The sequence below is a fragment of the Poeciliopsis prolifica genome, unplaced genomic scaffold (assembly GCF_027474105.1).
Source record: "Poeciliopsis prolifica strain line A6 unplaced genomic scaffold, Auburn_PproV2 SCAFFOLD002, whole genome shotgun sequence".
NCBI classification, from domain to species: Eukaryota; Metazoa; Chordata; class Actinopteri; order Cyprinodontiformes; family Poeciliidae; genus Poeciliopsis; species Poeciliopsis prolifica.
Window position 1 is genome coordinate 9,886,768 of NW_026562377.1, and position 15,704 is coordinate 9,902,471.

A 15,704-nucleotide genomic window follows, 5' to 3' on the forward strand; every position below is an offset into this window, starting at 1 on the left:
TTTGTCCTGCCGCTCTTGTTTGGAAGTCATATTTAAAGTACCCCAAAATATAACCTATATCTAATACAACTGTTAGGCAGAGTGAAAAAGCTCAGATCAAAAATTCACAAGAGATTTAGAAAACAATTTTTTTTTTTTTTTCTGTTTTTCTCAGATATTGCACCCCACGCCACAAAGATTTTGATGACCTGGAGAGGAAGTACTGGAAGAACCTCACATTTGTGTCACCCATTTATGGGGCTGATGTCAGTGGCTCCATCTACGATGAGGTGAGGAGTAGTTTTGTCACTGCAATGTGCAAGAAGCAGCTAGTTTCATTTGGAAAGGCGAATAAGATGAACCTAAATGTGCCATTTAGTGTATTTTAGAAAGACCTGCAGATAATGACAATGTACCTGGTCTTAAATGTGAGAAGTTGTTTTCAGAATGTTTTTTTTAATACTAACTATTGATAAATAGTTCACTGACTCCCACTCACTCAAAAATGCAGAGAAATGCTCTTTAGTTTAGAGTTTATCCCCACCACTGCTGAGTTCTTAATATACAGTACAATGACCAGAGTATGACAACAAATGCATGACTGACACACATCTAATCATTAAAAACTAATAATGAAATGTATTCATTATTGTCCAGGGCATTCATGAGTGGAACATTGGCCACCTCAACACTCTGCTGGATATGGTAGAGCAGGAGTGCGGTATTGTCATTGAAGGAGTCAACACACCGTACCTTTATTTTGGCATGTGGAAGACCACCTTTGCCTGGCACACTGAGGACATGGACCTCTACAGCATCAACTACCTTCACTTTGGGCAGCCAAAGTCCTGGTCAGTCTTTATTGTTTTTAATCACACACATCTTCAGGGTTGTTTTTGTTTTTAGGATAATAGTGGTAAGAAAAGAAAAAGCTTAATTTTTCTTTTTTTTTTAAATAAGCCAGACTGCAAGCATCTGTGTTGCTCTGAGCATTTCATTGGCAGAGCAGAATTATTCCTAAAAAAGATGGGTTTATAGTTGATTAACAGACCACAAAGCCAGTCATGTCGCAGGTGCGTTACATCACACACTGAAGTCTGAAGTTTACTTCAACGCGGATCATGTGCGCCTCCTTTCACTCAAATTGGACACAGGCTGATTTGTATGGATATTTACATCTCAACACGGTGCTCAGCGTGAGACTCTGTGTCTGCGCAGATAAAGTTTATGTATGTGGCCCCCAATGGTGCGTTAGTGGTTAAGCAGTTTAGCTTGTGGAGGAGTTTTCGTGCTCGCCTCGTAGTCACGCATCACTCTGGTTTTATTTTTATTTTATTATTATTTTTATTACTATTTTGATGGTTACATGATGCATCAAACCATATCAAATGCTTTGACCACTTTGTCAGAGTTAATGCGTTTGGCCGCGTCCCATAAAGCTCAGGCAACCAAAACAGTTTCTTATTAAAAACTCAACAAACATGAAATGAAAAAAAAAAAAACTAAAACCACATTAACAGCATTAAATTCAATATCCCGTTTGTTGCGCATCTCTGTACCTCTGTGCAGTGCAGCGGAGTTAACTCATCATGAAGGGCCGGGCCAAGTTTGTATGAGACCGTGAGCAGAATGTATGGGCCCCTCTTCCTGCCAAAGAACATGAGCACCACTAACAGCATTTCAACATAGATTTAGTAAATTCTGGGAGAAGGGGGTAGTTCAGTTGGCCGACCTAAAAAGCAATCGGTGATGATTGTAGTTTACTGAGATGTGTTTGTGAACAAGCAGAGCTCAAACTCAAAGATTAAACTCAGCATCACCTTGTAGCTATGGTAACAAAACAATCTAATTATGAAGATTGTTCTTTGAACTTTTACAAAGTGAATTTGACAGCTCTTTAAAATCTTAAATTTAAATGTTATCCTTTAAAATGTTAAATGAAACCATTAAATCAAATTTAGTTGCTCTTTTAATGCAGAACACTGTGGATCACTGCTGGTGTTCCTCGGCACTCTCACAACTGGGCTTTGCTAGTTTTGTGGGGATATGTCCTGATTTTCATCACTGTTCTTCGTAAACTATTTTATACAGAAAATGTGTTGCTTTTGTTTAACTTCTCATTTCTGATTGTAAGGAAAGGCTGATTACCTTATTTTACTTGGCTAAGCCTACAAAACATTGACTGTCTTTCTCTGAAAAGACAGTCAATGTCTTTTGAAATCAAAAGACATTGTGAAATCAAAAGGAACAACTACCTTTTCTAGTCAGTCTTTGTTGTTCGACCTGCAGACTTTGTGATGGATGAAATCTCATAGTAAAAAACTGCACCACCTGGTGTTCATACTGTGCAATTATTTTCTTTTTCATTTTTTTTATTTTGTTCACTCAGTGATGCGTATGAAGAGTTCACGTAACACGTAAAATAAATCATGAATGAAAAGCAGCACAAATAAGTATATGATTAGAAAACATCCTTGTCAGACTCCAAACATTGTGACTTTCAAAATTCTGTATTCAGTCTGCAGTTATATCAGAAATGTCCCCATTGTGGAACAATAAAATATATTTATTTTCTATTCCATATTAAATTATGAAAGTGATTTATGCAAGTACTTTGCAGCAAAACACAGAAACAAGCTTAGAAGGAAGTACTTCTGTGTCAAATGGTGTGTCTTGTTGGTTGTATGTAAATCAGATAGGAAAGAAGAGATTCTGCTAAACAATTACTTATCAAAGTGAAATGTAATTATAGTTTTATTTAAAGTGTGATCAAATTAGAAACAGCAAAAAAATAATTTTCACGGCTTAGGTTGAGTTTGAAAGTAGGATTGTAGTTTTTGTTTTTTATTAACATAAACGCATGAGTACTTTATAAATTTGCTTGCTTATTTTTTCTTTTTTTTTAACTACGTGCAAATCACTGAGTTTATTAGACCAAAACAATTTTTTTTGTGAGTTTCTAATTACTTTTTGCAACCCATTAGGCAATCTGTAATAAAACTACACTGACTATAAATTTTAAATCTACAAATAGCTGAAATTAATCTTTGCAGTGCTAAGAAATGTGTCACTTTTTCATGATATAATTTTTTTCAAAAGGCAGAGTTCTGTGGTTTGCTGATGCAGAGCACCTGGCATTTGGTGCAGGTGGCAAAGAGAAACTCCTGGGAAATATGAGGGAAATTTAAAATATTTGTTATTACTCTTAACTATTAATCTCTGCATAGAAACTAGTTGATTTTGATGCTTTTTCATGGCTCTGTTAACCCGTTTGATGTAACATCATCCTAGAGCAGTAAACTTTTAAAACTATTTAGAAAGATAATTGAACCATCTGTAAAGTGCACTAAACCTCTGACATGCCAACCCCTGTTTATAGATCGGGTAGTTGCTGTGATGTTTGTGCTTGTATATTGCTTTCTATTCTTATATTTGGCTCAGGCTTTCTCAGACACATGAATGTTCCGGTTTCTTCACTGAAATAGCTTCTCTCTTTAGATTGTTTGTGTGTGTTTTTAAATCGTTTCCTTCCCCCCATGATGTTTTCCATCCTTGGCACTGCAGGAGGGAAACAAGGACGATCCAGCTTTCTGAATTACGGTGTTATCTGTGCGTGCATTTGTGCTTGTCTCCTGGCTTTCCTCCTCTTCCTTCTCTTTCCTCACAGTATGCTCTCCCCTTCCACACTGTCACCTCCTCCTATTTCTCCTGTCCTCGCCATCTCTTGTCCCCCTCCTGGTGTGTTGTAGGATGTCTGTTACAGTTTCCGCTGTGATGAGAACTCATTAAAATCATCGATTTCCATTTTCACAGCTCTCACTGTGCGTTTGCTATAGCTTGCTGTCAAGGTCTAAGCAAATGTGTATGATTAAAACAAGGTTTATGATGTGACTAAGAAGAAACTTTGACCTGATGCTAAGAGTTTTGCCAGATTTAGATTTCTCTTTAAAAAGTTTATAGGAAGCTATATACACAGTATTCATTATTTCCCATCATCCCTGCTGTGACCAGTCATTAATTATTATTAGGGGTGGAGGGCTGACTGTGAGAGTCAGAGTAAAAATATAACATTGCTTTTTTTTCTGTTGTCAAACAGAGACAAAATTATAGTTTCTCCAGTCTTAAAGTCTACAAAAGTATGTTCATTTGCCCATTTTTCATGTTTGGAGAGGTATGTGGTTTAAAGACATTGAAGACAAAAATCTAACAAAGATTTTGGATTTTTTACTTTTTACAAACAAACTAAAGAAACTGAAGTTCACAAAGTGTGCTTTAAAGAATATGTATTAGAGGATACGCTAAGTTCAAGATGAAGATTTTATACTTTTAAAGTACAAAATTTCCATTGCTGTGCTTCCTCTGGCTTTATTTCAACCACCTTTCTTACCCTCAAAATAGTTGACCTTAATTTTTCTTCACTTTGCTGCAACTTCCACACTGAAAAGTGTTGCCAAGTTGACATTACATATAATTCTTTGACTCAGAATTTAAAAAAAAAAAAAAAAAAAAAAAATATATATATATATATATATATAAAAATAAAAAAATTCCCTTCTCACCCACCGCGGGTGGTTCTTATCCTCTGCGCTCGGGTCCTCTACCAGAGGCCTGGGAGCTTGAGGGTTCTGCGCAGTATCTTGGCTGTGCCAAGGACTGCACATTTCTGGACTGAGATGTCTGATGTTGTTCCTGGGATCTGTTGTAGCCACTGCTCCAGTTTGGGGGTTACTGCCCCGAGGGCCCCGATGACCACAGGCACCACTGTGGTCTTCACCTTCCAGGCCCTCTCCAGTTCTTCCCTGAGGCCCTGGTATTTCTCTAGTTTCTCGTGCTCCTTTTTCCTGATGTTGCAATCACTTGGTATTGCTACATCTACCACAACGGCTTTCCTCTGATGTTTATCCACTACGACAATGTCTGGTTGGTTCGCCATTACCATTTTGTCTGTCTGGATCTGGAAGTCCCACAGGATCTTAGCTCTGGCGTTCTCCACCACCTTTGGGGGTGTTTCCCACTTTGATCTTGGGGTTTCCAGTCCATATTCTGCACAGATGTTTCTGTACACTATGCCTGCCACTTGGTTATGTCGCTCCATGTACGCTTTCCCTGCCAGTATCTTGCACCCTGCTGTGATGTGCTGGACTGTCTCAGGGGCTCCTTGCACAACCTACACCTTGGGTCTTGTCTGGTGTGGTAGATCTGGGCCTCTATTGCTCTGGTGTTTAGGGCCTGTTCCTGGGCTGCCAGGATGAGGGCCTCTGTGCTGTCCTTGAGTCCAGCTTTTTCCAGCCATTGGTAGGATTTACTGATATCAGCCACTTGGGTTATTTGCTGGTGGTACATCCCATGTAGGGGTTTGTCCTCCCATGATGGTATCTCTGGCACCTCAACCTCCGTTCCCTGTTGTCTGAGACATTCACTGAGCACATTGTCTGTTGAGGCTTTGTCCCTGATGTATTTATGGATCTTAGTTGTTTCGTCCTGGACAGTGGTTCTCACACTCACTAGTCCTCTGCCTCCTTCCTTGCGGCTCGTGTACATTCTCAAGGTGCTGGATTTGGGATGGAACCTCCATGCATTGTTAGTAGCTTTCTGGTCTTAATATCTGTGGCTTTTATCTCCTCCTTTGGCCAGCTAATTATTCCAGCAGGGTATCTGATTACTGGCAAGGCATAGCTGTTTATCGCACGGATTTTGTTCTTGCCATTGAGCTGGCTTCTCAGGACTTGCCTTATTCGTTGGAGGTATTTAGCTGTGGCTCCTTTCCTTGTGACCTCATCGAGGTTGCCATTTGCTTGTGGTATACCTAGGTACTTGTAACTGTCCTCTATGTCTGCTATTGTTCCTTCTGGGAGTGAGACCCCTTCTGTGTGGATGACCTTCCCCCTCTTTGTGACCAGCCGACCACATTTCTCTACCGAATGACATCCCAATGTCAGTGCTCTAGATCCTGGTGGTGTGGATCAGTGAGTCGATGTCTCGCTCACACTTGGCGTACAGCTTGATGTCATCCATGTAGAGTAGGTGACTGATATTGGCCCCATTTTTGAGTCTGTATCCGTAGCCAGTCTTGTTGATAACTTGGCTGAGGGGGTTCAGGCCTATGCAGAACAGTAGCGGGGACAGAGCATCTCCTTGGTATATGCCACATTTGATGGACACTTGTGCAAGTGGTTTGCAGTTGGCTTCAAGGGTGGTTTTCCACAGCCTCATCGAGTTTGCAATGAAGGCTCTCAGAGTCCTGTTGATGTTATACATCTCTAAGCATTCAATGATCCAAGTATGCGGCATTGAGTCATAGGCTTTCTTGTAATCGATCCAAGCCATGCACAGGTTGGTGTGTCGGGTTTTGCAGTCTCGGGCAACTGTGCGGTCTACGAGGAGTTGGTGTTTGGCTCCTCTGGTATTTACACCGATACCCTTCTGTGCCGTGCTCATGTGTTTATCCATGTGTTTGCTTATCTTGGCCGCTATGATGCCTGACATGAGCTTCCAGGTTGTGGAGAGGCAGGTTATTGGTCGGTAGTTGGGTGGGACTGGACCCTTTGATGGATCCTTCTGGATTAGGATTGTCCGCCCTTCAGTTAACCATTCAGGGTGAGTCCCACTTTGTATATATATATATATATATATATATATATATACATATATATATATGTATATATATATATATATATATATATATATATATATATATATATATATATATATATATATATATATATATTGGTTTTGCAGATCACAAATCAGCACAGTGCTTAGAGCAAGTGTAGTCCTTCTAAATATTTTTTTTTGTGATGTATATTAAAATGAATTTTGCACTGCCGTGGCGCAATGGTAAAGCACAAGGCCCAGAGTAAGAAATTACTAACTGTTAGTTGCAGCCCTATAAAAGATATTCTATACAAAATCAATCTTATCTGTCTTGAAGGAAATATCTGCTTCTCAGTTTTGACGCATGTCTCAGTTTACTTCATTTTATTCTTATTTCGTCTTTACATTACCCATGTCATTTCTAAAAGTCAATTAGCTCCCAGATTGATGGACCTTTCGTTCACTATGAGCGCCTTTAAATAGCTCTGCTCTCTGCTCCGCCTTCTACTTTTGTTCATTTCTGTCTGATGTCTCTCTTTCACTCTGTCTTGAGTTCTTACCAAGCACTCCCACATCCTTTTTTTCCTCCCCGACACTGAAACTGAATCAATTTCACTTCCATACTTGTGTGTGATGGGATAATTACAGCCAGTTAAACAGAGCACAGTCTCTTAAAACACATTTATACACCCTCTTTGTCTTTTTCTTCCTTTCCTCTCAGTGCAACGGTTTGTGAAATTAAGTCTATTCCCCCAGCAACTCTGCTCCCATCAAAGTCAGTGCTCATCATAACTGCTGCTTCAACTTGCACACACACTAAGATGGACAAGCAAAGGATCTCAGCCTTGACTGGCAGTCGTATTTGTCCTCATCTTTACTCCATCAATTTATCTTCTTCTTTTCAATGTTGAATGCTTCTCTGTCAGCCCTGTTACTCCAATACACACACACACACACACACGCTCACACAGAGGACTGCTGTCAGATGAGGGATTATCCTTTGAGCATGTGAGTGGAAGGCAGGGAATGGCTGACGTAAGTGAAATATTTTTTTAAGTGTTCCTCAGGAAGTCCATTATGTCTCCATCAGTTTTCATTCCCCCCTGTGTAGTGCACCATTATCATTTCTGAACTCAGAGGACAGGAAGGGTAATAATAGTCCTTATTCTCAGTTTGGAGTCTGGGTGTGGCATTTTGGAGATGAAGTTAATGTTTTGTTCAGGAAAGAACCACTATGACTGTCATAGTCAGTTATTTAACCACATTCCTGCGGTATCACATTATTACATGATATTGCTGGATTCTTTTTGTTGTGCTCTTGTGATATGAAGGCAAAACTACACATTTTTGGTGCAATAGCACAGCTTAATGTTTGTGTTTGAGAGCTCAGTGATATTTCGCTGTATGCTTACAAATGGCAAGCAGGTGTAGAAAGACAAAGAGTAGCAAAGCACTGCTGGTTGTGTGCTTGCCCTCCCATAAATGCATGTTTTGGCTCTGTGGCCGCCTCCACAGTCAACTCTCCATTCCAATTTATGTGCTAAACACACAATATATGATCCACAGACCTGCTAATATTTCCTTGACTCTGTTTGTGATTCAAATTAAAATGTTTACATGAAAACAAAAAAAAGAAATGACCCTGAACGTAAAGGATGGATTTAAGGCGGAGAAAGAGAATCCCATGCTCCTGAAACACACCTACTCCCCTTTTATGAGTCACCCCTATGTGATTCACTTTAAAGTCACATGTGAATGGTTATCAAGGAAGTCATTACATTTGAATCCAAGAGAACAAAAAAGCAATGCCTACATTCACAACAAGGCCTCTTTCATTCATTAATTCAGAAAGACATTTGGAGGAGTTCATTCAGATGTTTTGTTGAAGCAACTTTCTTGCAGCCACAATTTGTCTGTATTGAGTGTGAATGACTACAAATTAAGATTTGTACCCATTGTCCTTTTCAAAATGCCCCAAACTAGGACCATATGCACTTAAAATTCTATCACGATGTAAATGGGGAAGTTGTTGATTTACAGCTTGTTTACTGAATCCTATAAAAAAAAAAAAAGTGCAAATGTATCCCAATTGTGTGGGAATCACCACATGAGCCATGCAGCTTCTCAACCTGTGATGACTCCTTAATTCCACCTGCCAGGAACACCGGCTCACCATAGATTAATCATACTCCTCCCCGAGAGAGGGGGGGATAAGTTAAAGCCTTCATTTTCTCTGTATTATGGGTTTTTTTTTTTCTTGACTGCCTCTGGAGTCACATACATGTTGCTGCCATGGTAACAGTGGTGGATGGGATTTGGTGGACTCATGCTGCACTGCTGTTTTTGTTTTTTTTGTTGCTGCTTGTATGAAACAGTCCTACTGGTGTCTTAAAATGTGTGTACATTGACATCACAGTCTATCTTTACTGTTGGACAAGTCTTAAGCATTTCAAGAAATTTCTTATTTAATGCGTAGTTTTATGCAAGAATAAGCCATCAGCTTAACCTTGTTATTTCCATCTAGTTGAACAGAGCTGCAGTTTGGAAAATGCACTAGCTTACAGTGCATTTTGTGTGAAGTGAGGTTGGCATTAAAAGGTCAACCAGGCAAAATGATCCCCTGTCTATGTATCAGTGCTTCATGGATTCTCATTTTGTCGCTTCATGAGAATGCCTGCTGGGCACATGCAAAGTGCGGCTGCTAATGAAAAATCATAGCCTGAAGTCAGGCAGGATTTGGAATGGATGCAAAGTTTCCAATTGTCACTAGAGGATGATGGGATCTGCCAGCAGTTGGAAGTTATTACTTTTTATTGTCTTTGTTACACAGCCACAGGACAAGGTAATACTCTGATTCTCAACAATTGTCTTTTTTCCTCATTGTGTATTTTATATAGATTCAAAGATTTCAGCTGCTCTAAGAATTAACATAACTATGATCAATAATTCTTTTTTAAAAGCTTTTAATATTTGTTAGACAGAACAGATAAGCACTCTTGTTGGTGTAGGAAAAATCCTGGAGCAGTGTGACTGTGTGAAGGTCTGTGCTTTAGTCTGCAGGTGGCAGTGTGGCTCCATTCCTTTAACTTTGTTCAATTGTATTTTTCTTTATTTTTATCTTTTCTTTTTGTCCCACGCTTCTCCTCATTCCTCTTGTCTCTCATTAAGTGTTGTTGCCTCTCACCATATCTGTCTTTCTTGCTCCTTTTTCCATTTCTCAGTTTGTTTCATGCACCCATACGGGTTGAGCGAGGAAGAATAGACGAGGTGTTTTATCCAGGCTGTGTTTATAGCCTACAGTCTCTGGAGAGTTACACGAACTAGTGGAAAAAATTACAGGATATTATTATATTGTTTTTTCTTTTTTTTTAAACAAATGAACAGATTAGAGTTTCACTTCCTCCCTCCTACTTTGTTTTCAAATACATTTAGTTTCTAAATGCAGCATCTGATATTTGGACTAATGTTTTATGACTTTTCAGTGCCTACCTGCTGTAAATTTAGTATCAACACATTCATTATGGTAATGCAGTTTTCCCCTGTAACAGAAGTTAGTTTATTTTCACAGTAATAGCTCTGATAAAATTCCTAGAAGGGATGATCGCACATTTAAAGATTTTAAACCAAAAATAGCGAATAGTAGAATGCAGATGCATTTCAGTAAATTAGAAAATACTGAAAACCTAATTTAATTCAATAATTCAGAAACTCGAGTTGTATTTAGATTTACACACACTGATTCATTTAAATTAGTTCTTTTTGAATTTCAGTATGAAGCTTCTAGCTAAAGAAAACCCAATATCAAGTTTTCGACAACAATAGTTTAACATACGGTTAGAACAATAAAAATAGATTATCATAGAAATGTTGTCCTTGTTATAGCCTACACAATTATAGGGAGGGGTTCTCACTTCGCTGTTGTCCAGCACAGTCATTGTCCTCCTCTTTAGGTGAGAAAGCCATGAAAGGTCATTGCTAAAGAACATGGCTGTTCACTCAGGGCTGCATCCAAGCATGTCAATGGAAGGATGAGTGGAAAGAAAACATTTAGCAGAAAAGGAGGCAAAGACGGAGAGCCTATTGGAAGAATAAAATGGCACAGAATCCAAATTTATGGAGGACCAAGCAGACATTTACCCAGTCAATTAATTTCTCTTCTGCCAAGAGGGTCTTTCTGTAACATGAATTGCTTTTTTATACTTTTGAAAATTGTCAGATGTATTACTGAATAAATAAAAACAATCTCAAACATTATTAAACGTAGACATATTTATGAAATACAACAATACAGAAACCTATTAGCTTGCTGAATAGAACAAAAGGTAAAAAGAACAGTGTGAAACAACAGAATGACATTTAAAGATTAAGCTCTTTTAGAGATTACTCTATTGTCCTTGTTGTAGCACACACAATTATGAGATTAAGCTCTGTTAGAGCTTAATCTGATGCTCTCACCAATTAGTGGTGCGAGTAAGACTTTGTGCAATTAGTCATGTTTCCAATTCAGCTTCCTTCTTGTTGCAGTGCCCATCTAAATGGCAGGTAATGGTTGCTCTCCAAGAAATGTTAAAACTTTGCTCCATGAAATGCACTTATCACAACATCCCTCAAAATCAATCGTACTTAGGGGCATCATGTCTCTTTTCATCATGTTGCAATTTTTCTGTTATGCTCTCAGCTTTTCTGAAATCACATCCTTGCCTTTGTAGCATATCGATTTTGGGCTGAGAAATAGTTCTATGATCTACATGTGTGTATTTTTTTTTTTTAACACTTCACGATAAGCAGACCGGTCCTGACATGGAATGGGGAGTTGATGTTGAAGAGCCAGTTTGAACTAGGGCTATGGAACCAGTTTGAAGAACAATACGATGCAAAGCAGAGATTTTCATCAGATATAAAGGTCTATTGGTGCATAAAGAGCAGATTCACTGATTAATCTTCCACTGACTGAGAAATGTTGAAAGGCAGAAAATAATACACATCTATATAATGGGTAAAAAACAAGTTTTGGGGTCAGCAGGTTTTTTTTAAATACTAGAAATATATGGTAATCTAAAACTTACATGTGTGGCGAATTTATACTTTCTAATTGAAATAGGGAAAATAATAACTTTTCGTTGACTTTAAAATTTGATAGGGATGTGTAAGCTTATTTAAAGCAGGAGTTGCACCTTTTAAATATTAAACATAACACTGGCCTTCACAAATCTTACATCAGTGCAGAAAAAACTTAACACCCTGGACAATTTGTTTTCTGAATCTGCTCAGAGCTAAGGGCTAAAAACCCCCCAACACTCTCAAAACAGTCATTTCTCTTCTTTTTTTCCTTCACCAGATTTTTTTCGAATCTCTTCTATCACCACCTTCCCTTTCCCCTCTTCTTTTCTCCTTTCAAATATTTTATGATATTCATCACCACAAAAAGATTTAGCTCTCAATTTTTTCTGAGACTGATGCTGTTATGTTAGTATTAATTCTTAAAGTAGTTTCACAGTCATGTCCTCATATATTTTTCACAAATGTCATCACTGAGGGGACTTTTCTTTGTGCATTTATTTTTTAACAAACAATTAAAGAAACTGCTTTGTAGACATGAAGTGCATCTCGCCAGCAATATTCAAACAATACAGATTGGTTCCGAGTGGAGTGTGTTGATGTGCCAAAGCTCAGAGCTTCTATTTGTTTCCTGTTTATTCCACTAGAATCACCATGCTTTGTTTTATTTTTCTAATATTGCTAGATTTTTAGTTTGATTGCATTACTATGCAGATATTTACCTCCTTTCGCAAACAAAGCATAATTGCTGTTTACTTGCGACATAAAAGCACCACCGTGAATATTGTTTTTGCTTGACAAGGTCTGTGGAGCAGAAGTCAATAATTTGCAACTTGTTCAAATTAGATTGTAGAAAACAGTGGGCATTAAGTTGCTGAGAAGTCAGGCTTGTGATCATCCACCTTTACGGTAAAAGACATAACTGAGCACCCCATTGCCTCTCTTTGCAGGTACAGTGTTCCTCCTGAGCATGGCAAGAGACTGGAGAGGCTTGCACAAGGTAAGCCAGGAGAACCAACTTTAAATTTCATATATTATGCATGAGTTTTTTTCTTTACCACATTTAGATGCTGTTCAGGCTTTACTCAGTAAGAACATATAAGCCATGTTGTTTAGTGCATAAAAGATGAAGAAATGTAATGATCATGCTTATTGTGTTTCCTTATTTCTAAGACAAGCTGTGTTAATTAGCTTTAGGCTGCCGATTTAGGTTAGGTTTCTCATAGGCTATTACTGCTTCTCTGATTATTCCTGGAAATTGTCATTAAACTGTATCTCTCACTGCTTCACCACCTGGTCCAGATTTCTCACATGCAGTCCTCGTGTAAAGCTTTGGTTATTTTTGTTGTTCTTTAGATTATCTTCCCTTCATTGTGTTGTTGCAACCTGACTAGACTAAAGATCTGAAGTTTTCTTTTTTTTTGGGGGGGGTGCGATCTCGCTGTCTCAGTTTTTATTAATAAGGCTCTGGCATCATTCCAGTCTGTTTGCCTGGATGTCGTATATTTTGATCTTTTGTTTACAACCAAACCTGCTATGATTAGAGGGGTTTTTTTTTGTTATTATTCTGATGCAAACTCAAATTTATTTGGCCTTCAGCTTCAGCCTGCAGCAGCGTTTTTCACAAGTAGATCATATAGGAGGAGAATTTTAACAAGCTCCAAACATTCTGTTTCATCTTCCATGGGGGTCAAGGTGAGCACTTTCTGGCAGACCTGACTTGCTTTCAAAATGCTTCACACTTTAGCTTCACCTGTCCCTCAGCTTCATCCCCAGTCTATCTCCGATCATCAGTTCCACAGCCGAAATCAGACTGCTTCCAGCTTCATGTGACACTCCATGTTATGTTTCCACGATCCAGCTTCAACAATGTTATATTTTTCAGCTTGAGTTCACCATGCTTAATGTCCTCTTCTCGGTCTTAGTTTAGGTTCATTCTTCAGCCTTAGCTTAGTTCCTATATGTCAATCGGGAGCTTCTCCACCATGACACTAATGTAAGCTGGGAAATCCAGCTAACCTTTGGAGAGATCAGTGCTCTATTTCTGACAACATAACATCCAACAACAGTTCCTCCTTGTCTGAGAAATATATTTCTACTGAATACAGTCACACACTCTGGGGCTCTGCCCTACAAAAACCTTTTGACATGCATTCTGTGGGAGTATGCTACTTTCTTGGGATTTCTTTTGTCACTTTGCTGAGGGGAGAAGTGCAGCTTGAAAAAATGTCTGTTAAATATCTTAACAGATTAGGAGGGTAGAGGATGGCGAATGAAAAAAAATGTTTTGATAGGAGTTGAATGGATTTATCTTTTTTCAAACTTTCAGAAAACATTTTGTACAGGTTCATGAAAATTGCTCAAACTTCTAAATTGCTGTGATGTCATTTAATTTGGTTCAACGACTAGAGCTGAACCCTTTGCTGTCTAAACACAAATCTTACAGAAACATGGCTAAAGCAGAAAACAAATTGAATACCATTACTAATTGATTTCTTGCAGACTTATCCAAAATACTTGAAGAAATCAATGTTTTAGTTTTATTTTCTCAAATAAATTTCACAACTATTGTTGCTACACTACTGAGTCTTGTAAAAGGTTTTCCTCCTAAGTAGAATTAGTGAAAAAAATACTGCTTTAGTTTATAAAGATCTAAAAAAAATGCCATTTCTTTACTAGAATCTCAAGATCAAGTATGCTCCTCAGGAAGAGACATGGTGACACAATTAGTTTACTGAAGGAAACATAAGCTATTCTTTTTCTTTCTTTCTTTTTTTTTTTTGTACAAACGGGCCCATCATAGGCCCCACTCTGAGCTGACTCTGGTCGGTGGCAACATGTAAATCAAGTCAGCAATATCACAGAGCTTCAAAATAGTCATTATGTGTGTTGGACAACCACCCTTTTAAAAGGCTTGCCCCTAATGTGTCTGCCTTTTTAATTTAGTTAGATTTGACATGTCACCCAGTAGAGAAACTACCCACCACGGAAACCAAATGGGGTATTCTACTTCTGATACCTTCCCAAAATGTTACAGATAAATATGCACCACACAAAGGTAGTCTTTGTGTTTTTAACTGAAATCACAAAATTGAGCTGAAACAGGTGGTCTACTCTTATGCAAGTCAGCTGCCTCACACCTGAGGCTTTCTTGCTTGGCGGGTTGGCAGCATAACAGTATTGGGTTGTCTGCAACAGCCAAGCCAAAGTATGTTTCAGTCCCATTGACGTAATGGATAATCTACCGTATAGCTGCCTTCCTTTGCACACGTTCCTGCATTGGTCAAATGATTGGTCACCTTCTCATTTGCTAATACTCAGTCACCATTCACCGATCCCAGCTTTTCATTGTCCAAGCCACCTGCTGGCTTTTGGAAAGTGCATGGCAGCACTTGTATATGGGGCTTATTGAGTTGGCCTTCTCAGTGAAATTATAATCTGAATTATATTCTTCTTTTTACCGTATTTGCTGCCAAAGTAAGAAGCATTATCTGAGGTGGATAAACGAGACACAGTGAAGTGAACCCATTCTGTCTTCTTTCTGTGACACATGACGTCTGCTTTCATCCCCTACTTTCTTTTTAAGATCTTGTGTGCCCATCTTTCTCTTATTTTGATCAATGGGGATTAGCTTTAGTAGTGCACGTTAGTCAGAGAGGGAGAGGGGGATCTGGGATCTGATGAAGAGTGGGTTAATCCGAAGTGCATGACAGTCTGTGATGTTGCGACATGCTCAAAGCAAACCAGTTATGAATGTCGTCCTTTAAGGATAGAATAGATGGGAAATCTCACACATTACTTAGAATATAAGAAACAAGTAGTTGCTGAAAAGTAGATCTGCCACAATAACAAATTTTTCTGGATGTCCAAGAAATTATTGCTATAAGACCATTTTCACATCATCTATGACGTTATATTAAGAGTTTGCACTATTAAAGAGTAATAAACTTTTAATTTATTACAGAACACAACACTGGAACTGGAAGACATTTTAAATATCTAAAATAAAACATAACAATCAAAAATAACAAATTAATAGGAAATGAAAATCACACAAACTAATATAAATAAAA

The 15,704-nt window shown here is 38.4% G+C and overlaps 1 protein-coding gene across 4 annotated transcripts in view; it reads left to right on the plus strand.

The window, feature by feature from the left end:
- kdm4b (lysine (K)-specific demethylase 4B) overlaps window positions 1-15,704 on the plus strand; it is a 48,457-nt gene that overhangs the window by 7,813 nt on the left and 24,940 nt on the right. For all 4 annotated transcript variants that reach the window (XM_055046216.1, XM_055046224.1, XM_055046233.1 and 1 more), the window contains 3 exons: window positions 155-269; window positions 637-830; window positions 12,582-12,631. In XM_055046216.1, coding sequence (XP_054902191.1) covers window positions 155-269; window positions 637-830; window positions 12,582-12,631 — 359 coding nt within the window. The remainder of the gene's footprint in view (window positions 1-154; window positions 270-636; window positions 831-12,581; window positions 12,632-15,704) is intronic.